Source organism: Fistularia commersonii, chromosome 8 (assembly GCF_037954325.1).
Source record: "Fistularia commersonii isolate RoL2024-O1a breed Wild chromosome 8, RoL_Fcom_v1.0, whole genome shotgun sequence".
Taxonomy (NCBI): Eukaryota; Metazoa; Chordata; class Actinopteri; order Syngnathiformes; family Fistulariidae; genus Fistularia; species Fistularia commersonii.
Window position 1 is genome coordinate 8,810,222 of NC_141291.1, and position 25,975 is coordinate 8,836,196.

Here is a 25,975-nt window from a genome sequence, read left to right on the forward strand (position 1 = left end):
CAGCGGAACTTTGACTTACGAGTGCATCAACTTAGGAGTTTCCCCTGCTTTGAGCCGCTGCTCAGTGGATTTTTTAGCTTTTCGATTAGAGCCCAGATCTGAGTTAGGAGCGTTGGACATCGACGTGGCCGCCACTGGCCGTGAAGTGGCGTTCAGTGGCGTATTATTATTTTTTATCCATTATTTGCTTTTTATAAAGTACATTTTTCTTATTAACAAGCAAAAACCAGGGGTCTGGAATGGATTAATTGTATTTCAATACATCTTAATGGAGAAATACAATTTGATATCGGAGCAAACCGAGTTACGAGCTTGCTCACGGAACCGATTCAACTCATAAGTCATGGGATCATCACATCAAATATACACATATCTGCAAAAAGTTGACTTGAAATTTTTCAAAATGGGTAATGGGTCAGTGAGGTTGTGGGATCTGCAATGAGCCGCCCACGACTAGTTGAATGAACGCAACGTCAGCCCCTTTGAGTCATCCGTTTCTAATCTCGTCCCGCTCCAGCTGCCTCGAGTCTCGTCCGTAACGCGAGCCGCCGGGAATGTGCAGCAGTGTCACCGGTGGAAGCGGCGGCTCAGCTGCTCCCGCCGACGCGTCTTTCAACGACAACAACCTCATTATTCGAGAGCCTCGACGCGGCGATCGGCCGGGGATGTTCCTGGAGGGGCGTTCCGGCTCGGGGTCCCGATTGTCCCGAAAGGTCACCTTTTAGTGTGTCGGGGCTCCTAAAAAAAAACCCATCGTCGATCGGTATTATCTTTGAATCGTCGACGCTTAAAATGGACGTCGACGAGCGCGAGGAGGTCAAACACTTCGCGCCACCGGGTTGTTTTCGAAGCGGCGGATGGCGCGGGACACCGTACACGCCTCATTTATTCATACATGGCCAACGCACCCTTAAGGATGGAGCTATTTTCTGCCACACTCGACGGCAGTAAAAGACTCCAGCAGCCCGACAAGCCACTCGGTGTCACTCTACCATCGACCCGTCGGCGGAACTTACCCTGCCGGTCTCTTAACTAGATCGGAGGGGGCGGGCGAAGTCGCGTTTTTTAGCATAAAGTGCGGAGATGAATTTCTTTTATTTGCAAAAAAAAAAAAAAAGGAAATCTCTCCGGAGATGTGAGATTCCGGGAAATGACGTGACTCAGTGAAAATACTCCCGGGCCGGTGGGGGAGGGGAGGGGGAAGAGGGGGCTCGCCACTTCTCCTCTGTGATGCCAAGTCAAGAGTCAGGCATCCTCTTGAGTTCCAAACTCATTAGCAATCTTTATTTCGGAGATTACCCGCCGACATGCTGATCAGCAGCTGCTCCAGAGGAGAGCCAGCAGGCAAAGGGAGAGCTTCCTAAAAAATTGACGATTTACAAAGCGGGGCTTCTCCCCCGTCCGTCCGATGGAACGGGCCAGCGCCGACTCTTCCTACAGCTGCTCGGCCCGTACCGACGTATCGGTCCATTTTCCGTCGTCGGGGACGAGACGTATGAAAGGCCGGCGTCGTGAAGTGGCCTCTTCCTGCCTCTCTGTGACTCCGATGAATAGATTGGAAATGAGAGCGCGATGCGACCGCATGCGGGGGCCGATGCAATTTTTTTTTTTTTTTTTTTTTTTTTTCAATTTCTTTGAAATCGGCTCAATGAGATAGAAACTAACAGCTGACGGCAGCGCCGTATCAAATCAGGCCGCTATCAGGTTCAAGGTGCAGAAAGAGCCTCTCCTCAATGTCCCTCTGCACAAGGAGCCAGTGAAGTCATCACAGCTGCTGCGGCTCTCCCATAGAGGCGGAGTGAAAGGTCGCCCGTCCAGCTGAGGGCTGTAAATCCAAGACGTAAAAAACGGGAGAGACGTACGCTCCGCTCAACAGGTGCAGAGCCAGGATGAATGGCCGCCCTCTTTTTTTTTTTTTTCATTCCTCTAAAGGAGCGAGGACAAAGGCGGGGGAAGACAGGACCATTCAGCCCGGAGAACTTACGATGCAAACACCAGCATTAATTAAAACAATGACGGTTTCACAAAACCTCTCGAGCCGGGACCGCGGTGCGAGGAGCTCCCTTTTTTGTCTGGCCCGGATCCGCACGGGATTACACGCAAGTCAGGGAGGATGTTTTGGATTATTGACGAGAAACTATTGTGATTCGATTTCGACGCCGCTCGATGATTACTCCAATTAGACCGCACACATTTTGCAGAGGCGTTAGTTACTCTGCTCACAGATCGACAGTATTAGACCCGCGGTGTAAGTATTTAGATTTCATTGACTGCGACTTGATTTAAGAGATTCCCTCTTGCGGTGCGGCAGCTGTAATCAGAAGTCATTATACCGAATAAAAAACATGGCTGAATATGTGTGAATGCCTCGGTTTAGGGGTGACGCAGAAATGCCTAAAAGTGTGAATGAGAGGGTGAATGGTTATTCGTCTCTTTACGAAGGGTGAACGAAAGAGTGAAAGGGTTGTATGTTTCTATGGGACCTGTGAATGACAGGGTGAATGGTTGTATAACTCCATGACGTGTGAATAGAGGGTGAGTGGCTGTATGTCTCTGTACGAAGCGTGTTGGGTTTCTATGAGACGAGTGAATGACAGGGTGAATTGTTATTTATCTCTATTTGAAGTATGCATGATAGACTGAACGGTTACACGTTTCTTACGGACCTGCGACTGAGAGGGTGAACGGTGGTACGATTGACTTACGATCAGTCCAAAGTGTACAGTGATCCCTCGCTATAACGCGGTTTACTTTTCACGGTTTCGCTACTTCACGGATTTGCATCGTGCATCGTGTTCTGCATTCCGATTGGCTAGAAAGTCACTCCGCTTCTTCTCTACCTGTGCGTCAATAACGTTGCAGTTTAATATGTACGCGTATGTAAAACAGCTTGCCAAATTTACATTACATACGTGCAAATTCTCTTGCAATTTCAAGTGTCTCTAAAACCCATAATGTTGACAAAACGCTCTGGACCGACAAAAGCACCTGCGGCAGGGCCCAAAAGGCAGCGGAAGATGCTATCTATCGCAGATAAAGTTAAACTTCTGGACATGCTAAGGGAAGGTAAAAGCTATGCATCTGTAAGTCGGCATTACGGAATTAATGAATCTTCCGTTCGTTCCATAAAGAAGGAAGAAAAAAGCATGAGGACGACAGCAGCAATGTATAATAGAGTATTTAATTGTATAATAATTGTGAAAAAAAAATTAAAGGTTTCTACTTCACGGATTTTGCCTATCACAGGGATTTTTTTGAACGTAACCCCTGTGAAAAAAAAGGGTATACTGTACCCCGTCTCTTGCCGAATGACCCCAAAATGATGATGTGAGATGAATAAATGAATGAATTTGATACATTTAATACAGCGGTTGCCTGAATGTTGACACTGCTTATCAGGAAGGGTTCCATCCCAGATATTTGTCTCTATGTCATGTGAATGAGAGGGTGAATAGTTGTCGGTCTCTCTATCGCGGCCCGGCGAGCAACTTCCGATCGGCCCAAGGTGAACCCCGCCTCTCGCCCAATGACGGCTGGGATAGGCTCCCCGCTCAGGATAAGCGGTTTAGGAAATGAATGGATGAATGAATGGCTAAACGGAACAATCCCAAATATTTCTGGGGGCCAGCAGAAGAACTGACGGCGAGCAGCCGGCCGCTCAGATCCGTGCGAGCGAGCGCTGTCGAAACCGTGCCGGGCGAGCAGCTGAAAAAGGCCCGAGCTTCTTCTGGAGAACTCATTAGGCCACTGCGGCGATGTGAGGCCAACTGTTCCCCATGACGCTCATGGAATTTCAGCAGCTTATCGGCCTTTTATCTCCATTTCCAGTCATTAAAAAGAGAAAAAAAAGTCCCACGCAAATCCAATAAATGAACAACCGGCTCACACAGTCGTGTCCTGACGCCGAGCTTGTTTATTTCCTCCTGTAAGAATGACACCATTATCGCTCTCAGAAAATCCAGGAAAACAAAAATTCAATTTAGGTCCCTCAGAATTCGTTCCTAACAGAGACGACTTACAGCTGTCATTCAGACGCATTCTTTGGTCTCGCGGCGTTGCCGGTTTCTACCCGACGAACCGAGAGTTTGCCTTTGACTTTCTTTTTTATTTACAGCTTTGACATTTTCCAACGATGTCCGTCCGGTCCATTGACCCAACCGCCGAACACCAGATCTTGAGGATAATACCGACTTATCCGATTTGTCCAAATGTCAGAAGGTATCTCATGTAAGTTCACCCAACAGGAAGCCATTGGAACTCTGAGGGTGTGTGTGTGTGTGTGTGTGTGGGGTCGGGGGGTGGGGGGGTAGCAGCAGCAATGAAACAGTCCAGGCATTTCGGTGGAGTACACAAGGAAAGAATGCCAAATAAACTTTCAGAGAACGGACGGCATCATTCCCGCTAACCAAGGACGCAGCTTTTTCAAGCGCGCCGTGGGTTCCATGGCAACGCCTATGAAGGGAATCCATCTTTGATCGCAAAACATTAACTATTCATGAACTTTCTTTGTGGGCGCGGTGGCAACAGCAGCCCTTTACCTTGACTCCTACCTTTCGGAAATGTAAATCTTTGGCTTATTAGATAAATCATTGAGTGTAATAAACATCCAAGGACACTCGTTTCGAAGCCGCATTCGGACAACAAGTGTTGTGAGAAAACGGGAAGCCCTCTCCGCCCCCCCGTCATGATCGGCGGCCGCTCAATCACCACGAAAACGGCGGTTGAGTCACTCAGTTTCCTCGTCCGCGCTTAATTCGGGCGCCTTATCTCGACCCCGGTGTCCGGCCGAGAGCAGGAACGACATACACTCCCTTCACCGCCTTTGAACTCGCTCAAATGTGGATGGCTAAATATTTACATGTCGGGCCCTTGCTTGTTTAATGTTAAAGGCACACTTCCACAGAAGAGTAAATGAATGAAAAAGCTTTAGACAAAACACCTCCAGCTGCTGATGAGTACCAGGCCACTTTGGCGCGCTGGTCGTGCAGGTTCAACCTCCTTTTCGGGGCATGGAGGACATGGAACCGAGGGGTCTGCTCGGGGGGCTCAGCCGAGAAGCACGGCACTGCTGACGCTGCTGTCTGTGTGAAAAGAGACGATCTGTGCATTTAGAGTTGGCCCGCACCCAAAGAGATTAAACGGAGGTAGGCAAAAATACCATGTGAGGGCATCGCAGACAAAGATCACACGCCGTCCGACCAAGCGGCTGCGTAATGAACGGAGGTCCTCCAAACGTTCTCTATGAATCATATACTAAATCTTCCCCCCGGGGCCGCGGTTGTTCCGTCGAAGCTTAGCAACTGTAAATATACACGAGCGGTAGATCATCGGCAGGCTAACTCGGCGTTGCGACGCGTTTGTCGGACAATCTGTGCGTTACGGGCCCGTTCCCGATTCAAGCGTGGATTTACAATTCGTCCCTGCGATGGGTGCTTCTATTCCACGCACACAGAGATGCCACCGGTTGGTCGGTCATGCTGGTCTGATCAAAATTCAATATGTCTCCTACATTACGGTTTAAACATTTGTCGGATGAGTTTCGGAGGTGGAGGTGAAAACCACTGCAAGCAGGTCGGAAGCGGTGGAGAAGGGTGATAAAAGAGTGTCGGAAAGGTGTAGAATGTCATGTTTTTTCTGGTTTGGAGACATTGAGGAGAAGGCGGGAGGCTGAGATGAAGATGTGGAGGTTCCTCTGTGGGAGTGAGGAGAACAGAGAGGATCAGGGATGAGTCCATCAGAAGGACACGTCATGAGATGGTTTGGACAGAAGGATGCTGTGGTTGGAGCTGCCGGACGGGAGGTCTAGAGCAAGGGTGTCAAACTCAAGGGCCGTGGGCCGGATTAGGACTGTGAACAGGTTTAATCCGGCTATAAAATACCAGGTTTTAGGAGTGACTTGAACCATAGGTATGTAACAGTAGTTCATATGTCATGATTTTTACCGATCCGGCCCACCTTAGAATAGATTTTCCACCGCGTTGCCCCTGAGCTAAAATGAGTTTGACACCCCTGGTCTAGAGGAAGGTTTATGGATGCGGGAGAAGAAGATAGGAAGTTAACTGGTGTGAGAGGAGACGGTCGGCGGATGATCGGCCCACAAGGAAGCGTCCCAAAGGAGAAGAAGACGAAGAAAATTGTCTAAAAAAAAAAAAGTCTTGTACGATTAAAAAAAGGAAAATGACATGAACGTGTGACAATCATGGGTCGACCATCTGTTGTGATATCCGATATTCCATGAAATACAAGGTACTTGCATTATGAGTCCACGTGAACAAAGTATACTGCTCAAAAAAATAAAGGGAACACTTGAACAACACAATGTAACTCCAAGTCAATCACACTTCTGTGAAATCATAGTGTCCACTCAGGAAGCAACACAGATTCATTTTGACTTGTTTTAAGGACATTACATCAAAGTTGGATCAGCCTGGAGTTTGTTTTTACACTTTAATTTTGAGTGTGATTCCTAATCCAGACCTCCATGGGTTAATACATTTGATTTCCATTGATCATTTTTGTGTGATTTTGTTGTCAGCACATTCAACTGTGTAAAGAGCAAAGTATTTCATAAGAATATTTCATTCATTTAGATCTAGGATGTGCTTTTTAAGTGTTCCCTTTACTTTTTTGAGCAGTGTAGTTGCATCCAATCCGTTGTACTTGTACTCCAGCGCCAGTTGGAAAAGAGGTAAACGATGCAAGAAGAAGAAACTCGCGGCGTCTTCTTGTGTGCCGCACTTCCATTCCCGTGGCTCGGAGGCAGGGCGGGTGAGTTATTTGCGGTACGGCGCCGTCACTCCATTCAAATAAATACTGATTAGATACATTCCCGGGGTGTCGGTGAATTTAATGTTTTTCTGTAAAGTCCGATGAGGAGGACCGCAATTAAAAAACCCGTGTCTGGACGAGGGACAATGAGAGAAAAGCCTTTGGATCACGGGATTTGCGCCACTCCCTTACTCTTAATCCTTAATCAGTTTACATTTGGAGATCAGGCTAATTCTCGGCGGTGAGGCGTGGCTGGCGCTGACACGGCACTCAGGTCGGTCAGAGAGGAGGAAGAGTTCAGCGGGCCGTCGCGTTAAGCGTGAGCGTGACGGAGGAGGGGCCGCGCGGATTCTCCAAATCTGTCGCAAATGATTCGGATTCGGCCTCGGACCGATGAGAAAACCCCTTATTAGACGCCCTATAATGACGAACATTATATCCTGTTCTGCGAGGGCCTCGTGGAGTGAAACCAAGCAATCTTTCGCTCAGAGAAGGCGATCTAATCTGTGGTGAATCAGCAGCAACCGAAAAAGTCCCGTCCTGCGCGTCCCTGATAGTGAAAAGAACAACAGTCATCAGCAGGAAGAGGAAACAATGTCGCCACAAGAGGAGAGCAGGGGAAAACAAATGTTCAATTCTTGAAAAATCTGAAAGTTTTCAAACAATGGGTTTGATTTGTGCATTTCGGGAACAATTAGCGGGCGGCGCTAGGAGTGTCTTCTCGATCCGAGACGCGGAATTTATCGCGAATCTCGGGCACACAATGGGCACAATCTGCTGCGCGGAGGAAAAGCCTCAGACGCTTCTGGGACCTTTTTTTTTTTTTTCCCGGTCTGGTGCAGGATTTGTCTCTGACTGATTAGACTCACGAGTACAAATGGGAGAAATTCCATTCAGAGCAGATTTAGAATTAAAAATAAAAGACTCCTGTGTGTAAACTACTGTTCGTGTAATCATCAGATAGTTCAGAGAGCTCTATCCATCCTGGAGCTCGGAGGTTTTTTGTTTCCGAGCCACGCCTGAAACTAAATCCGCCGGACAAGTGTCAGATTAAATACACCGTGCAGGGTTTACACAGTAATCCAAATACAATCTTGGCCAAACAGAACAAACTCAATGAGCAGCTGCTTTGACAAAAGGTCACTAAACAGTTTCATTGGAATTCCAAACATTACCTTCTCACAGAGTAATCAACTCGTTTTCCCGTGCGTGATATCAAACTCCGTCTCGGGCTGAGTGACGCTTTTAAACCAGGAATTTAACGGTGATTTAAATGATCAAAAAGAACTGTAACGTTGATCTGATGACGGAACGGAGGGTCAACAAAGAGACCGATCGGCGACGCCGTAGTCAGGAAGTGTCACATTACAGGGACACTCTGGAAATTACGGGCGCTCTTTGCGCCACATGCGGAGACGACCATTCATTCATTCGTTCATAAACCATATGGAGACAAAACCATCCACTCCGTCATTCGCACGTCAAATCGGGACATTTTTACCATTCGTTCTCGCAATCATACATCACACAGAGATATTCAACCTTTCATTTCTCAGAAGCAGATAAGAACGCTCCATGTAGTATCGCTTTGACCACTTCCAAGTCTTCCACCTTCACAGCATGACAAGCGTCGTCTTATATCACCGATCGAATACAGAGGAAACTGTAGAAACCTTCAGCGTTTCAACTCGGTTATCTCGGAAACGCGCCCGCTCCAGCCGGTCACAAGGCCACCCTGTCCGTGTTTCATGCCTCTACCTCCTGCGGGAAGGACAGGAAGGACACAGCTTACATTTAACACCGGGGCGCTTGCAACTTTGGGACGGTGTACGAACCGCAGAGGTCACCTGTAGGTCAGGTGGCCCCGTTCCAGATCCCGTTCGCTGATTAAGATGAAGGATGCTGAGCGCATAAGTCAGGGTAGGTGCAAATGAACCAAGGGCCCCAGGGGGCCCATCTGTTGTAGGCATATAAAGAGAGGCTTCGGTCAATGGGAAAACAGCCTTGTGCCTCCCCTGTGAGGCCCCGCAGACAGCTCCATTAATCAGGGCCAGGATGGGCCTGCTGAGCTCGCAGTGACAAGTCAGCAGTGGCACCGGCTCTCCGCCTTCTCACACTGTATCTCCATTAGGGGCCCGAGGTGTCAGCTGGCTGCGGCTTCTGTTCCTCTGTTGTCACTATCAACGTTTTCACAAGTGTCCTCAAAGAATAACTGAGGAAAGTGACGGGGGGGGGGGATTATTTAGGGGCTGCCGTTAATCCCGCCGATAGATAAACATTTGTTTAAGTCGGCGCTTTCGAACCGTTCCCCCTCGCTCGCCGATTTTGGAGATTTTACCGGAGCGATTTCGAACGCGCGCCTCCGTCTCCGTTTCGCTTTCGGTTTTACTGATTAACGAGGCCGTATCCGTGGTGACGCTACAGGAGGGCTAACCGTCCCTCACATTTTGATCGTGATCCGGATCAAAACCAAACAGAATGTTTGTTTTGGCTTCTCCGCTCCTGTCTGACCCCAGAACCCCCATATCGTGCTACGTTTAGCGCCTTGGCCTAACATAGTATACTGTGAGAGTATCAAACTACAAGCCGCGCATTACCCGCTATGTTTCGATACAACTCCAAACCGACCGACGGCGGAAAAATCCGTAGTGTCGTTTGAAGCTCGGCCTTTCCGTGGATCCGATGACAGACACAAACACGCCCGTTCTTTGAGGTTGTTGTTGTTGTTGTTGTTGTTGTTAAACTCAACAGCGCCAGATCTCCGGCGCGATAAGACATCGCATCCCGGCACATATAGAAAAAGAGACGGGAGAGGGAGGTTCTCCAGGGGTGAGAGGGTGCAGGCAAAAGGAATATGGAGCTGCACTTTAATAGTATGATTCAGCAAAGGTATCAATTCCCACAGATGGCAGGCTGGATCCTATTGACTTACATAGGAAGGGAGTAAAGAGGCAATCAAAACCCCCCCAGGGACAGACAGTCTGCACATCAAAAGGGAGCGCTATCAGTGAGCCCAGGGCTCTCCATCTGTGAAAGTTAAGCTCAGCTATTCACTGGAGGGGGGCAGGGCCGAGAGTGGGGGTGGGGGTGGGGGGGCAGCGGGGGGTGCGAAGTAAACCATTGCTGTTATAAAATGCAAAAGTTGCTCGGGATTTCATTCGAAAGGCGGTAAAATGCGAAGCCGTCCGATGGATCGGTCCTAACCGCCGTCTCGTTTCTGGCTTTTCCCGCCTTGGAGGATGCATCGCTCAGCGTGTTGAACGGCGATATCTGCAGGCTCTTACTTGTGATTGAGAAGATCCCGCAGCTCCGAAGACCTATCCGTCCACACTGACAACTGCGCCGTCCAGCTGGAATCCCTGAACGGGAACCGGGCTATATTTAGTGGCGACTAGGTGTCGGGAGACATCCGGCGATACCTTAGCACTCGGCTGGACGTCCGCAGACGAGTTTCCGCCGGCGTCCCTCCCAGACCCGCATCTTTCACGCTCGCTCAGCAGGCGGGAGACGAGAGAACAGCAGAGGAAAGCCTTTTTCACCTGAAGATGAAACCAACTGTTGCGCCGGTGCGCTCATTTTCCTCAAATACTACACATGACAGTGCACAGGCCAGGAGTAAAACTACATTAACCTTGTAGGGGCTTTTAATCAGTGTAATGAATTCTGCCAGACGGAACGAAGCTTGACCTCCAACCCCCGACGGGCGAGTGATGGAGCAGGTCCGCATGGACAAAGCACAATTAATACTGCATGAACTCGCTTTAATGATCTTTGAAGTGCACTGTAAATCCTCCAGCCGGCCTGCTCAGCATGGCTGCAGGCTGGGCTGAGAAACCCCCCCCCCAAAAAATGTAAAGAATGGGGTGGAGAGCAAGGGCAAGGAGCAGTGGCGCTATTCAAGCCTACGCGCAAAACAATGCGTTGACTCGACGTGAATAGAATACAAAAAAATGATAATAATGAATAATTCTGTGGCGTTAGCGAGGTGCAGCATCAGTCGCTCTTTACCGGACAGATGGTTCACCTCCAAATCCCTCGCTAGCATCTGGAAACAGGCCTGTTTGGCCTTTTCGCCGCCCTGCCGTGAGCAAACGCAGAGGTGTCACCGGCACTCCTCTGCTCCGTCCCTCCAACAATTGGATTTTGAAAAGCCGCTTGCCAAACGAGCGGCCACGCTTCCCCTTCAATCACCGGCTCCTCCGCCGCCGCATACAGTAAACAAAGAATGTAGGTTGTTTTATGGCCCAGCTTGCCGTCCCTCCACACCTGAGGTAAACTGACAGGAAAATCAAATACGTTGTTTGCCGGGTGTGACTCATCTTGCTCACAGGACCTGGGAATAGATAGGAGGTTTTGCCGCTGGTGGTGCGAGAGGCCCCGACGTCGGTGTGAACCGCCATATACCTGTTGAGCAGCACAGTCATTCCACAATGCAGCTGATGACAGTGTGCATTTTTATCGTCTTCCTTCGGCCGAAGGGAATATTCAAATCTTTGTACTTTTTAAGACCTACAAACGCTTTATAGCCTTGACTTTGACACTTTATGGTTTTATTTGTATTTCTTATTCTCCCTCCTTCCTACTATTATTTATTATTGTTATGTTTTTACTTGAAACTCTGGGACAACAATTTCCTTCGGGATAAATAAAGTTGTTGTTATTCTTATTCTTATTCTTATATAGTGAGTTCATGTTAGCATACTCATTTAGCGAGCTAAAAGCTAAAACTTCATTCATAGGTCACGATCGTTCTTGTTGCATTCGTCGTTAGGGATGCCCGTTGGCTGAAACGATGGGAACAAGTAAAAGAAACGAACCGCGTGTTGACGTCTGCGGGCCACATGAACGGGAACACACACACATACAAAAAAAAAAGGTTGGTTTTAGCGGTTGCTGGCCAGAAACTCATTCAGTCACAGGTTTGAAAGGCATTCAGAATTTTCTGGAAACAAGCGGTGTATTCATGCTTTTTGTGTACATCAGTTATGCTGCAAAACTCCAGCGTCTAAAAATGTATATGATTTGCATTCGTTCATTCATTCATTGCCTATTACACTCAAGGTCGTCAGCTGTCATTGGCCGAGAGGCGGAGATTAACCAATCAGATGCCATATATAAACATACAACCAGTCACCCTCTCATTCACGCCTTATAAACAGACAGAAAAGCATTCATGCTCTCATTCACGATTCGTCTAAACACAAAAAAACATTCACCCTCTTATCCACCGTGCGTCATAATAAACAGAAAACCGCTCACTCGCTCATTTACACATCATTTACAGACACAAAAAATCATTCACTCATTCACATTTCATTTAGAAACATACAACCATTCACCCTCTCATTCACACGTCCATGCAATTTGTATTATTATGATACGATGGTAATAGAGATGATGTAATAAGAGGATACTATGACAGGAACAAGTTGCCAGGTTTGGCCCCTTTGGGCAGATCCAGCTCGCGTTCGCTGTATTGTCGAAATGAAACACTGCAGAAAACAAAAGGGCAAACGGGGACTTTCAATCAAATCCTTGATCTGATCTCATGCTTATCTGTTCAGCATCCATTCATACAATTTCTTATGCTGTTTTCAGGAATGACAGCTGATTTAAAAAAAAAAAAAAAGAAAAAAGAAGACAAATTCAATTAAGTCGTACATCCTGTTCGAAAACAAGCGGAACATGGCGTTCCGTTCAAGACGACAAGTCAGGGTCAGATGACATTCGCCCCATTCACTGGAAACATCTCAAAGCGCGACGTCATCTGTGTGACTGATTGAAATAGCGAGTCTGGAATTCCCGCCGCCGGATTATTATGCTTGAGTGCTGTCTGACTAATGGGGTGTTTTTCTTTGAAGGGTTGTTCCTCCTTTAAGTGGGCGCTCGCACTCTCAAGTCTCGTGCCTCTTTTAGAACAACAGTTCCACTACGCTAGCAGGGTATGTTGGGAAAATGCATACTTGTGGTTGGTACTTTTGGTATGCAAGTCCCCCTCCTCAACCCCCCCCCCCCGCCACAAATCGAAACGCCGATGTGTGTTCAGCTACAGCCCTAATGAATGAATTCAAACGCCCTCTCACAATTACCATCACCGATTGTGCCCAACTGTGAAAGTACTTTTTTTTCTGTAGGTGTTTCTCCTTGTTGTTTGTCAGAAAGTGTCTCACATTTGGGGTTATGAAAATGCCAGGAAAGTTCGCTTTAACTACAAGGTTGGGCGGCGGGCTGTGAAGCGTGTACGGGACCTCCCCAACAGTCGGCGCTGCGCGGCCTCAAAACTCCCACGCGCGGCGAGAAATGAAACTGATGCACAGTCTAACAGAGCAGATGAGGAAAGTAAAAAAAGGGTTTTCGTTTTGAAATAACTTGAGAAAGCAAATTAGGGAGCGTCTCAGGGCTAGAAGTGTCTAGAAGTGTCCTCGACATGGATGCGCCTTCGCTGCACCGACAAACCATTGGACGTCCGTATCGATAAAAGCATGAAGTCGTGATATTGTGTACAACGTAAATAAAAACAGAATAAAATGATTTGCAAATCACTTTCAACCTATATTCAGTTGAATACACTTCAAAGACAATATACTCAAAATGCTCTTTTTTTTTGTTTTGTTTTTTTTGACACGCTCCAAAAAAAGCTAAGACAGAGGCAACAAAGAAACCGGGGAAGTTGATGAATTCTCAAAAAATACCTTTCTGGTAAATTCCACTGGTGAATTGGAGACAAGCGAGTGTCGTGATTGGATATAAAAGGAGCGTCCCCGAAAGGCTCCGTCGTTCATGAGCAAGGACGGGGTGAGGTTCACCACTTTGTGAACAACCCCGCAAGGAAATAGTCCAACAGTTTAAGAACATCATCATCTACGGTCCATAATATTGTCAAAAGATTTGTCGGTGCGTCTACAAACGCAAGTTAAAGCTGTGCCAGGCAAAGCCAAAGCCAAAACATCAACGGCACAGAGAAGTGGGCTGTGGTCTGATGAATCTAAATTTCAAATTGTTTTCCCGGGACATCCCCGTTTATTTCAGCGAGACAATGCAGAGCCACATTCTGCACGCATTACAACAGCATGGCTTTGCAGTAAAAGAGCGCAGGGACCAGAGTGACCCGCCTTCAGTCCAGACTATTGAAAATGTGTGGTGCATTATGACGTGCAAAATACAACAACGGAGAACCTGGACAGTTGAGCCACTGAAGTTGTACATCAAGCAAGAATGGGAAATAATTAAAAGCTCAAACTATTAGTGTCCTCAGTTCTATACTTGTGGTGCTTTATGTGTTGCAGGCGTCAAATTCATGAGTGAATATTAGCAAAAAAACATGACAGTTTGTCAGTTTGAACATAAAATATCTTGCCTTTGGAGTGTATTCGACTGAAAATGATTTGCAAATCACGCATTCTGTTTTTATTCATATTTTACACAACATCGCAACTTCATTGGAATCAGGGTTTGTATATAATCACACTGTTTCTCCGCGTCGCTGATCATTGTTCTTTCTCATCACGCGCAACCGTTCTCGCTGACCGCGCTCTGAAAGGCAAACAAGGTCAAATACTGAGCTTCGCGCTCCATGCTGGGAATCCAGTTGCACGCCACCCCAAAACAATCTTTAACTAACTAGCTCAAAAGGACAAAGTCTGTGGAATCCGGTCTCCGGGTCAGGTCTGAAAGTGTTTTCTATGATGGAGTGAATGCAGCGGGAATGAGTCGGCGACTTCCGCCATGCATGTAACGGACATCAAGAAATTGTTGGGAGTTGATGCCGAGATCAAGACTTTACATTCGGCGGGTTGACATGGACTCAGTATTTAATATCTTGATGACGGCCATATGTGGGACATGTGGGAGAGCGACAATAAAATGTGAGATAACAGGATGAGCACGGCGGTGATACAAAAGGAAACCACCAGAAACATCATGACCACCCCACCTTTACTGCACATCGCGCCAAAGCGTTTCCAAGTTGACTCATCAAAACTGACACGGGCCGACTCCTGCTGTGGGCTTTATGTAAACCGCGTCAATACCTGATTCTCATCATATAATGACAACATGTCCAACGCTACGTAGGTCCACGTTGGTCACCAAAGCAGCTCCTTGTCCATCTGAACATTGGTTCTGCTGGACCTACGCGATGGAGCATCATCATTCTATCTCTTCTACGCCTTTCCTATCCGTCTGGCAACCTTCTTTGGTTTCGGTTCTGATGATCGCCCGGCCGTAATGGTCACGGGTCAAGACGAAGCCTTGCGAAACAAACCCACTGTGCGTTGTGATCCCTTTCTTTTGAAGCCACGGTGGTTTCCATCGCCGTGTAGGTCAGCCTTTTGTCGCGTACACATCAGAGAGCTCCGCTCGCCCCATGACCCTATTGCCTATTTACCTTTTTCTTCTATGAAGTGCTTTCCGCGACGCATCGACCAACGCTGACTGGAAACGTACGCAAGAAATGCCGTTTTGGAGATCCTCCATGCCATAGCCGCAAGCTACACCAAACTGTCGTCAGCATAGAATCGCAGTTCAGAAGCTGACTTCGGCTCTACAAGTCTTATAGGGTTCAATGTATATTCTACGATAAATGCTGCGTTCTAAGAGTGTACGAGGTTAGCAAATGATATCTTGCACCACAGGAACCAATGCTGTTACATAAGAGTCAGACATTTGCGCTCCCTCGTGCTTCCCCCAGAGCATCGTCACACCTGAGACCAACGCGGGTCTCCCGCAGAAAAAGATGGGCGAACAAAATGAGAAGCAACGAGGACACAATGGGGCACTTCATTCAAAAAAAGCACACGTGTCACATTTCTTAGCATAATCCTGAATGGCCTGTCTCATCGTAAAAAAAAAAAAAACACTCTGCAGGCAAGAGGCTGGCAGCAGAACGCAGGCAGTCACTGCCAAAAGAAACACTCTGACAACTCCTTCTCTCAATGCAGCGGCGGACTCCCGCAGACACGAGTGATGTCATTTGATAATAATGGGAATGGCTTGAGAGAAACATCTCAGTGTGAGCGGCCGCGGCTCGGACTTCAGGAGTAGCGACTGCCTAATATATTCCAGATTCCGGCCCTGAAAAAACAAGGATTACATAACGACAGAGCTCGCTGTAATTCTGGGCCTGTGAAGTATCTGAAAAAGTATGTGTGCAGGCCTTGTGGAGAGGCCCGAGAGCTTGGCTGGCGGAGTTTTTTTTTCGCCTGGAAAGCCCACACGTCTTACATACCAGGCTTTTACTGCTAAATATCTAAAGAGAGGTCCAAGGCTCCACGGGATGCAGAGTGTCACATCAGAACTTGAAACCCTACGGAAGTAAACAAGTCAACACAAAGAATATCTTCTTTGTGCTCCACAAACCATTGAATAAACTAACAGCCAGCTCATCACATTCTTCATGAACTACACGCTAGAGGACTCTGAATTTTAAATTCAGAGTCAAAGACAGAGAATATTCACCCCCAACGTCCAGGATTAAGGTGGAGAACGATGTTCTTTTGCTGGTCCCTGCAGGGGTTCCCACAGCCAATCGTCCGCCTCCATCTCACCCACAGCCAATCAGCTATCGCCGTCTAACACTCTCCTCTACATCTTCTTCTCACACACAAACTAACTTCCTGTTCTCTTTCCCTCCATCCATAATCTCTCTGGTCTCCTTCTAGACCTCCTTCCTGTGAGTTCCAACCTCAGCATCCTTCTTCGCCAGATCTTCACCATATCCTGACCTTTGTCTCCAGAACATCTACCATGTGTTCTCCCTCTGATGGATCACTCCCAAAGAGAACGTCTGCATCTTCATCTCCGCTTCCTCCTCTGGATTGTTGACCTCAGGTGCTTCAAATCCCCCACCTTCTTCATCTCCACTCCCTGCAGCCTCACCGTTTCACTCGGGTTCCTCTCATTCACACACATGCATTCTGTCTTGTCCTTAAGTTCATTTGTCCAGTCAGCAGGTCTGGACCACACTCTTCAAGGAGGAAACAATGTCTTGGTCAGATCCCAGCTCAGCCTTCTGCCTGGACCGGTTGGGCAGAGCCAGAGAGAGAAGAACTTTGCGCGGGTGTTCGTAAACCGGCTCTTAAATTCTAACATTTGTTTGACGTTAGCCGACGTTCATGCAGACCTAAAGCCACCCGAATATCTCAAGACTTTGAAAATATTGGGAAAAGACTCGTGGAAAACTACAACTAGATTCTTTCAGCCATTTTTTCCAAGCATGCAATGTTTTCACCAGGTATCTGCAGAGCCTCTGCTATTTCAGCCCATCACTTTTTCTTCTCTGCTCGGTGGTGATACGTCGGAGGGTCGACATGGTCCCGGGCCGGCCTGTTGCCACACGTCCTTTTGCCGTTCCGGTTCATCCAGACCACGAACAAATACCGTCTGTGGTTTCCTTTTTCACGTTTTGTTGGAGCTCATCCGTGTGTTACGTCACGGTAAAGACTGAAAGACTTGTGAAAATATCATGTTTGATATTGTCGTAAGTCCAAAACTTGGAAAAGACTGACCTATAACTGCTCTAAGACTGTAAGACCACCTTATAGCTAGCTAGCGAGATGGTGGGAGCACGCTGCCGCTCCAGTAAGAGTGTGCGAGTGTGAAAATCGTGAGACTGGCTTTCGCCTGCTGCTTGGATGACAAGAGCTCGGATTGAAACCACCGGCCATTTCTCGGATGCCTTTTGGCTTCGGTGACCGAAAAACAAGCAATACGTGCAATAAAACCCCGGCTGTTAATTATCCGCTAAACATATCGGATCTAAATTGGCACTGAGATATTGGCAAGAATGTCCAGTTTTATCGGACAGCCGTCCTGGTTCTGACACACCGCCGGGCGTTTGCAATTCTCTCACGCCGACTTATTTAACATGAGTGACTGAAAATCAACCGCTCGCTGCTGGCGGCCCCATGAAGAGGTTATTATCAGTTTGTACCATTCGTGAGAGCTAACACACACACACAAACACACGCACGCAAACACACACACACACAGTCGCCAATATAACGATAAAGCTTGTTTGCAAAGAAGGTGTTTCTCTCACACTTTGTTTGAGTTAATCCCGACACGGCGTTTGAAATTCCATGCAAACTTGCCATTCATCGCGCCAAAGCTTTATTTATATCTCTGAACACCTGGTGGATGCAATAGATTTAACCGAAGGTGGAAATATTGCCAGACATTGTGTGGGATGGCGGAAATACAAATAAGGTCAACAAGCAATCCATCCAAAGTGTGACTGAATAATCATAATCCAATGACAATAAATAATGGAAAAGTAATTTCCATCCCTAGAGGTCAGCAACAGGAAGCAGACCATCCAATATGGATACCCCAAAAGTGTAGGACCGGCTGCCTTAAAACTGAGGGAGGCGAGGGTTTTACGTTCGGTTTACCAGTTTACCGATGTGTGTGCATGCTGCCATGCAAATCCCACTGTACAAAATTGCTATTTTTGGGATTTCCGTGCATTATTATTGTAAACACAATGGGATGTGCATAGCAGTATGTTTCAACCCCATCGTAGCTGTGAATACCCATCCTGAGTGCTACAACTGCATGTTAAGTGCTTGTTTTGAAATGCACATGGTCAGTAACAACCCAATTATATAATATATAATCAAATCCTGATCATTACTTTGGAAAGAACTGTAAAATAACAAGGCAAGGTTTCCACCAGGTCACTTGGAAACACCGCAGAAACCTTCCGAATGCACGAAGCTGCGCTACAGGTGATGCACCTGTGCACGCCAAGAGTACCAGCCGCTCTTAAAACCATCCCAAGTCTGCAGAATCTCCCCGCTGCTTTGTTTTGCAGCCGCATATGACTATCTGCAACATGTCTGGGGACATTTCCAAGACTGGTCCACCTTCATAGTCTCCATAGATCAAGGTGAGGATGCATGCAGTGATTGACAGCAACGTGTAAAACAATAATAATAATAATAATATATACAGCGTTTTTTCTTGTTTTTTTTTGCAGAAAATATCACCAGACAGCAGGTGAGAGCCTGCAGCTGCTCAGCCTGAGCAGACAAGTTGGCAGACAATGGAGGAGCCAGACGCGCGCGGGGAACAATAGTTGCAGACAGGTTGTTTTTGGCAAGAATCCGTGAACCCCACGCCACGCACGAAACAAACTACACCACGGTTGTTGTTATTGTTTTTTTTTTGTTTTTGTTTTCTTTTTTGGGGGGGGGAGGGGGGAGGAGGAAGGGGTTAAAAATCTAATCACGCCGTGATTCCTCTGCGCGTTATCACCGGATCGAGGATGCACGCGATCGGCGGAAATCACACAAACACGTCTTACCGGGTCGTTCTTCTCCTCTCCGGTATTCCCTCTTTCTTTTCCCCCCTCTTTCTTTCTTTTTCTCTCTCTTTTTCCGCCCGCGGCGGTTTGTGCGTCCGGCGCGCGCGGGAGCTCGAGCCGCTCTTCCACGTGCTCGCGAGAGCGGCGGCGGCGGGGGGGACCGCGCGCTCGCTCGCGGGAAAGCACTGCTGACGTCAGGGGCGCGCGAGAGGGGACGCCGGGCGGGTTAGTCAATATGTGATCGATAATAGTATTGATGATAATGACGCTAGCGGCTATGCAGCAGACCAATGGAGAGGCGTGTCGGGATTTTTTTTTTCCCTTTTTTTTTTTTGGTTTGTTTTGATCAATAATCAATCACAGAACGTCTGACAGATCGAATTGTTCACCGATTCTGTTTTTTTTCGGCCATTTTCAGCACATTTACACAGTTTATGACTCTTATTATTTTTATTTTTATTTTTTTTAACAGTTAATCCTAGGCTGGGGTGTGAACCCAAATGATGACATCACCAGGTCGATCACCTGAGAACCCACCTGGTTGCCCTCTAGTTCTCAGAGATAGTGATGTGAAAGGTTTAGGATTGATCCAGGGGTTTGGGAGGTGGGGTGGGGGTGGGGGGGGTCACTGCAGGCTTCTGAAGCCGCCCCCTCCGAAACTCACCTCTTCTCCACGGTCAGGCCGCGGAGGCCTCGCCCAGCCGTTGTGCACGTGCAGAATGCCGCTCTTCAAGTCCGCAGCTCCTTCCTGCCCCCGACTCTCAGGTAGATTCAATCATGATGATTTACTTTTCTGCATCTCCTTAAACCGGCTAACAAGTGTTTACCTTTCATTTGCATTCAGGCAGATTAGCGCCTCAGACGGGGAGCATTGTATCCCGTCAATCATTTCATTTTGGAATTAGCGACACGTGACTCCCTCTGGGAAGGCGCTAATCAGGCCGGCGGTGAGGTGTCAGGTGTTTGCGCTGCAAGAATGAGGACGCAAATCTGAGAAGAAACGTCTTTTTATATCTCAAAAAGAATTTAGGAACAGAATGGAAAAACAAAACAAAAAAAAAAAGAAACAACAAAAGGGTCTGAACATCCAGACAACTGAGATCCAAAAATACATTTTCTTAGGAAATATTATATACAAAACATACAAATTCATATTTTAGTGTGGGCCCACAGCCCTATTTTTTTAATATTTTATTAATAAAAATAAAACTTTAAATACTTAATCCACCCTTGACTTCAATTGAGGCAGTTTTAAACATTGAAATCAAACAAGATTCCAAACAACTTAATCCATTTTGCATTTGCATGCAACAACTGTACACCCTAAGTCTCCAACTTGTATTTTTTTTTTTTTTTTTTTTTTAAAAAAAGGAAAAAAAAAAAAAAAAAAAGAAAAAACAAAAAGGCCAGAAAGTCTATGATTTGAATCTTTAAGCACGGGAGCTCTGGAGCTGAGAGAGTCTCTGCCTTAAAAGTTCGCTTCTCCTCCTCAGCTGCTCCTTGAGGGACACCAGTCTCTGCTCGTCCGTTTGCATGCTGTAGATGCACTCGGTGGCCTTCTTCAGGATCACCACCTTGGCCGCCTTTTCGTTGTTGGCCACCTCGGGGATCTCGTCCCGGAGGGCGAAGAAGCTCAGCTTGAGCTCGTTCCTCCTCTGGCGCTCCAGAACGTTATGAGTCCTTCTCTTGTCGTAGTCCTCCGTGTCCGACGTCCGGGGGCTGGAGCACTTGCGGTTGCTGCTGATCTGCTTGAGGACGCGGCTGCTGCTGCTGCTGCTGCTGCTGCTGCTCTCCAGCTTCAGTCTCTTGACAGCCGGCTGCTCGTGCCTCATGGATGGATGTGCGGCGTAATTATGCTGGTGGGTGGAGACGTGGCAGCGCTTCAGCACGAGCGGGCTGGGGTGCCTGGCCTCGGCCGGGCCGGGGTCGGACCGCTTCACCGCCTGCCTCTTCTCCACGGTCACGACGTCGATCTCCTCCTCCTCCTCTTCCTCTTCCTCCTGGTCCTCATCGTCGTCTTCGTCTTCCTCTTCGTCTTCTGAAACACAAAAACAAGGTCACGCTCACGCCCCTTGACCCGAAGGACCACAACCGGCAGCTACGCCTGATGAAGGCGAGCCGCCTGTCATCCGCCAGTGCAAAGATCTAACTCTTCCCCGGGCGAAGAGCAGCTGCAAAGCACCTGGCCTGCAGCGTGTAGAGCATGCAACCTGCAGAGGGAAGTTCCCGGAGGGGTGTGACTCCAGGGGTGGACACATCCTGCTCACCTGAGTCACTGCAGCTGCTGCTGCTGCTGCTGCCGCTGTTGGGCGGCGTGTCCAGCCGCAGGTCCTTGCCGGGCGTCGGGCCGCCCTGCTTCGGCGCGTCCGTCATGGGGTAAGGGAACACCACGGAGGGGTCGATGCACTCCGCCGCGGAGGTGTTCAGGTCCTGCAGGTAGCTGCTGTTCATCCTCCAGGCTGCAGCTGCTGCTGCTGCGGCGGCGGCGGCGTCCTCGCAGTCCGAGGCGCACTCCTTCCGGGCGGCGTGGAGCGAGGCGAGCCGCTCGGACACCACTTTCTCCAGCTTGGCGGCGGCGGAGAAGCCGCTCCACATGCAGTCCTGGATGATGATGGACTTGAGGAAGGTCTGCGAGTAGTCGGAGTCGCAGATGATGCTCTGGTTGACCGCATCGTCGCCCAGGAACTCGGTGACCATCTCCAGCTGGTCCGCCGTGGAGGGGAAGAGGCTGGAGAGGGACGGCCGGCGGCTGGGCGAGAGGGGAGGGGTCGGCAGCAGCTCGAATTTCTTCCAGATGTCCTCGCTGGGCGCCGGGGGCTGAAGCTGCGGCGTGTAGAACTCCTCTTCCTCCTTGTCGTAGAAGTACGGCTGCAGGGAGTCGTAGTCGTAGTCGTAGTTTTTACTCGCCAAACTCGAATGCAGCGGCATGGTGGCTCCGCGGGGTCCGTCCGAGCGGCGGGGCTGCAGGCGGAGGAGGGCGGGAGGGGGGACAAGACAGGGTGATTACTGGATTCGGCTCAGCAGGAGGGGGTCCGGAGAGAGAGGAGGAGCGGGAGGAGGAGCGGGAATCACATGGTCCCTCCAAAACACCGGCGCCACTGCAGCAGGTGCGCGGCTGATCGGAATTAAATGCGAGGGGTGGGGGTGGAAGTGGAGGTGGAGGGTGGGGGAACCTCACCCCACCGCCCGGTGACGACACCTTGCGTGACGGGGCTCCCGCAAGACCCGAATCCCCACCCTTACCTTTCAGGTGGGCGGCGGGCCCGGAAGGCGGAGAACGGCGCAGCGGGGGGTGTTAGTCCAACGCGAAAGTGACATTAAGTCCCGGTGTCGGCGCGGCTGGGAGCGGCGTACACGCAGGGGCGGTGCGGTGCTGTGCGGTGAGGAGCGTTGCGGTGCGGTGCGGAGTGGAGCGGAGAGGCGGACGGACGCTTCTTTCTCGACGGCAGCGCCAGAATCACAGCGCGGCTGTTGGTGGCGCGTTTAAATAGGGCGGAGGGATATCACTCCCCCCGAGTGATATCCCTCCGCCGTGAGGAGAATGTATCGCGTTTTTTTTTAGTTTTTATTTTAATTTTTTAAAATTCTAATTCCCCAACGTTTATCCATTTGGAAAATTAATTCCACACACCGGTGACAAACAACACACACTCGTTTATTTCATTTATTTTTTTTTATTTTTTTATTTTTATGGTTACAGAAGGGATGGGGGGGGTCATAATATAGAGACGCGCCTCAATTGAAGCTGGAAATTAATGGTGCTTTTTGCACAACTTGTACACTTGTAAACATCTGCACGCAAATTAGTGTGCGAAACAAACGAATTGAAGCGAGAATCACGTCGAAGCCGGATCTTCTGCAGGGCAGAACTATAGGGCCACCTGCTCCACACCTAACTGCCACCGTGGACAGTGGGATCACCCAGCAGCATCTCCAAATCTGCTGCATCTCGAGATGCATCCCAGAATAATCACGTGCAGGGCTTAACAGGTGACAAGAAAACGAGTATACTTCAATAACAGCAGTCGGAGGTGAATGAACAAGGAAAACACACACACACACACACACACACACACACACACACACACACACACACAAACACACTCTTTCTTGCATACGCACAGGCACACACAAAGAAACAAGTCGTAAAGTACTTCCGGACCGTGAAGTTCGGTTTTTGAGGTCGGACAGATTGGTAGCAATTAACTGCAGGAAGGAAGCAATTACGTGAATCAGATGGGTATCATAATAGTAAATCCGAGCTCCCGCTCACCGGGGTTCACGAAGATAGGACGGCCTTGGGGCGCCCCCTGCCGTCCGGGGGCTGCAGGACCTGGGGGGGGCCAGCAGCTGCAGGGGTCAGAGCACTGAAGGTCAACAGGAACGCTGATGGCGAGTGAATCCGGAGAAAGTGAGAGGTTGGTGGTCTGATGCCGGGCTGCACGTCCCGAAATATATAAACACGCTAAACAAGTGCGGTTATTAGAAACAAATACACTCAATTGAATCATCTGTGGAGGCGTTATGTGTTTCTGGCGCGTGTCGAGCGGCAAGCAAACCGGGACCATCATCTCGTTCTAATTTCTTGATTTTATTTTGTCATTTATTTGATTTTCTCTCTTGACTTTGTATGTTCAGCCAGGACCAACTCCAGGCTTGTACCGCATTTGTTATGCTGTGTGTAAACCAATGGCGGGCTGTGCACCGAGGCCTTCAGTAGTGCTCCTTTTCCTCATAACAGGCCCGATAGCTGTGGAATTGCCAGACCTTTCTTAATGATGTCCAGCTTTTCTTGAAAAGTCTGTTTTGAAAATGGGTTTGACAATAAATATGCAACCACATCAATTTCGTCTCTTCCTTCAGCCATCATGGGTTGACAAATTAACTATTTTATCAACACTATTCTATATTTGTGTTCGTGCAGTTTGCTACAGATGCAGCCTGCTAGCTCTAGCTCATACACTCTCTCTGCCTATCCAATCAAAGGGTGTGTGACACACTGACGTTACCCTTCTCTTCTAGAAGGCCAGGGTGTTGCAACTCAAAATCTCACTGGTTGAAGCAACACTTTCATTGACACTAATTTTTTGCTAGAGTGCCTGTGAATCTGATTCTGCAGGCCTCCAGGCAGATTTCTTTGACTTTCACCCTTAATAGGAACATACATGTCTGGAAGCAGCACAGCCAGGTAAAAAGCTATGACAGGAAGTAGACACACCAAGTATTCATGGACAAAATGTATAATTAAAATCAATCCGTGATTCACATATTTTTTTAGGCCAGCAGAGAAGGCCTTGCAGGCCCGAACGGCCTGCCACTGGTGTAAACACTTGTAAGGAAAATATACGATGGCGCAGCGGTTAGCGCCTCCTACTCACGACGAGAAGATCCCTGTCTCCATGTTCTCCCTTCAGTTCCAGTCTCACTTCAACTCTAAAAGAAACATACACTCTAAAATAAAGAGCGACGTATATGGTCTTAACAGTCATGTTAAAAATAACTAACTCATATTCAAATGATTGCTCGTGCTCAGCTATTACTTGCTAAATTAACTTGTAGATAAACGCCTTTTAAGGTTCTTCATGAGCCGTCAAATCTTTAGGATGTGAAAGAGCGGCCCCTTATTTGTCACCGAAATTAAGTAAACCATTTTTTCCCTTGTCATTTGCAGCAAACAATGCGATTAAGTGAATCGAGCGCCCGCGAAGGCTGAATCATGGCTAAATCATGGTCCCCCTTCTGTACTATAGGGCGATTATCATATATATGAGAATAAAGAGTGAACCCAGGTTTTGAGCAACACAGAAAAACAAAAGGGGTTTAAAAGAAGCAACAAAGAAAAAGCTTCCATGCTGTCATTTCCTGTCCTTAAAAGTGGAACAAAGAGAAATCCCAATTTGTCCCATCTTCCCCCCTGCAGGGGACTCTGAGGGAGCACCGTAAAGCACAAATATTATGTTTCCAGAGAGTCCACCGTTGAGCCTTTGAGAATTTAATTTGACGCGGCTCCGGCATACAGTTAATAGCCGAAGATCCATTGGCCGCCGTGCTGCAAATCACCCTGATGCTCGTTGTCGATTAGTGCCGTCCATCGAGGTGGATTTATTTCCACTTCAGCGTTTCAGTTCATCACCGCCTGACTGCAAACACCGTGAACGGCGAGTGTCTGGGATGTTATTTAATGTTTAAATGGCTAGAGGGCGCCTGTGCCTCAGCTGATGGAGGCAATCGGAAGGTTGGCGGTTCGATCCGCCGGTTCCTCCTGCCTTCATGCCGAAGCATCTCTCCAATGGTCGCTCCGCTGCCATCGATGTGTGTTTGAATGGGTGAATGTAACCCAGCAAAAGCGATTTGAAACCAGAAGGTGCAAAAGCGCCTTGTAAGCATCCACTGTGATTCACTCACAATAATGCAACTCTTGCAGTGGTTAGCTTCACAGCGAGAAGGTCCCTGGTGGGATTCCAGCAGGAGGGCCTTTCTGTGTGGAGTCTCCATGTTCCTCCTGTGTCTTTGTGGGGCTCCTCAGGGCTCCCCAGGATCTTCCCACAGTCCAAAAACATGCAGGAGGTTCATTGATTGTCCAAACGCAAACACGGGAATGATTGTATGCAGTGACGTGCGGTGAGGTTCATGGCCGGTGAGGCACGAGAACTGCGTGCCTCGCTTAGTGACTCTTTGCAGGCAATTTACAATCGCTCGTCAAAAGAAACTTGTCGCATGCATACAGTTTTTTGCCAAAAAAAATCCGTACATTGGAAATGTAGTTTATATCCAAAAAGTGTTTCAACATTTCGATAGCGACATACAGAGTGACAGCAATACGGTCTTTGTTCAGCACACACGAGCAGTCAGCCGTCATTGCGCAGTCTATGTTGAGGCTCAACAGTCCATGGCCTCACCGCA

The 25,975-nt window shown here is 48.3% G+C and overlaps 1 protein-coding gene and 1 long non-coding RNA gene across 2 annotated transcripts in view; both read right to left on the reverse strand.

Annotated features, from left to right (window-relative positions):
* The window catches only part of LOC147231823 (uncharacterized), a 33,381-nt gene extending 14,161 nt beyond the window's left edge, over nt 1-19,220 (reverse strand). The window contains exon 1 of the long non-coding RNA XR_015106499.1: nt 19,073-19,220. This is a non-coding gene — a long non-coding RNA (uncharacterized LOC147231823). The remainder of the gene's footprint in view (nt 1-19,072) is intronic.
* Nucleotides 19,221-20,063: 843 nt separating this feature from the next.
* Nucleotides 20,064-22,513, reverse strand: myca (MYC proto-oncogene, bHLH transcription factor a). Its single transcript, XM_086150321.1, has 3 exons — nt 22,316-22,513; nt 21,340-22,033; nt 20,064-21,110 (listed from the first exon to the last, which is right to left on the reverse strand). The coding sequence occupies exons 2-3, from the start codon at nt 21,998-22,000 to the stop codon at nt 20,503-20,505; spliced, it is 1,269 nt and encodes a 422-aa protein (XP_086006447.1). The 5' UTR covers nt 22,001-22,033; nt 22,316-22,513; the 3' UTR covers nt 20,064-20,502.
* Nucleotides 22,514-25,975: the final 3,462 nt, after the last annotated feature.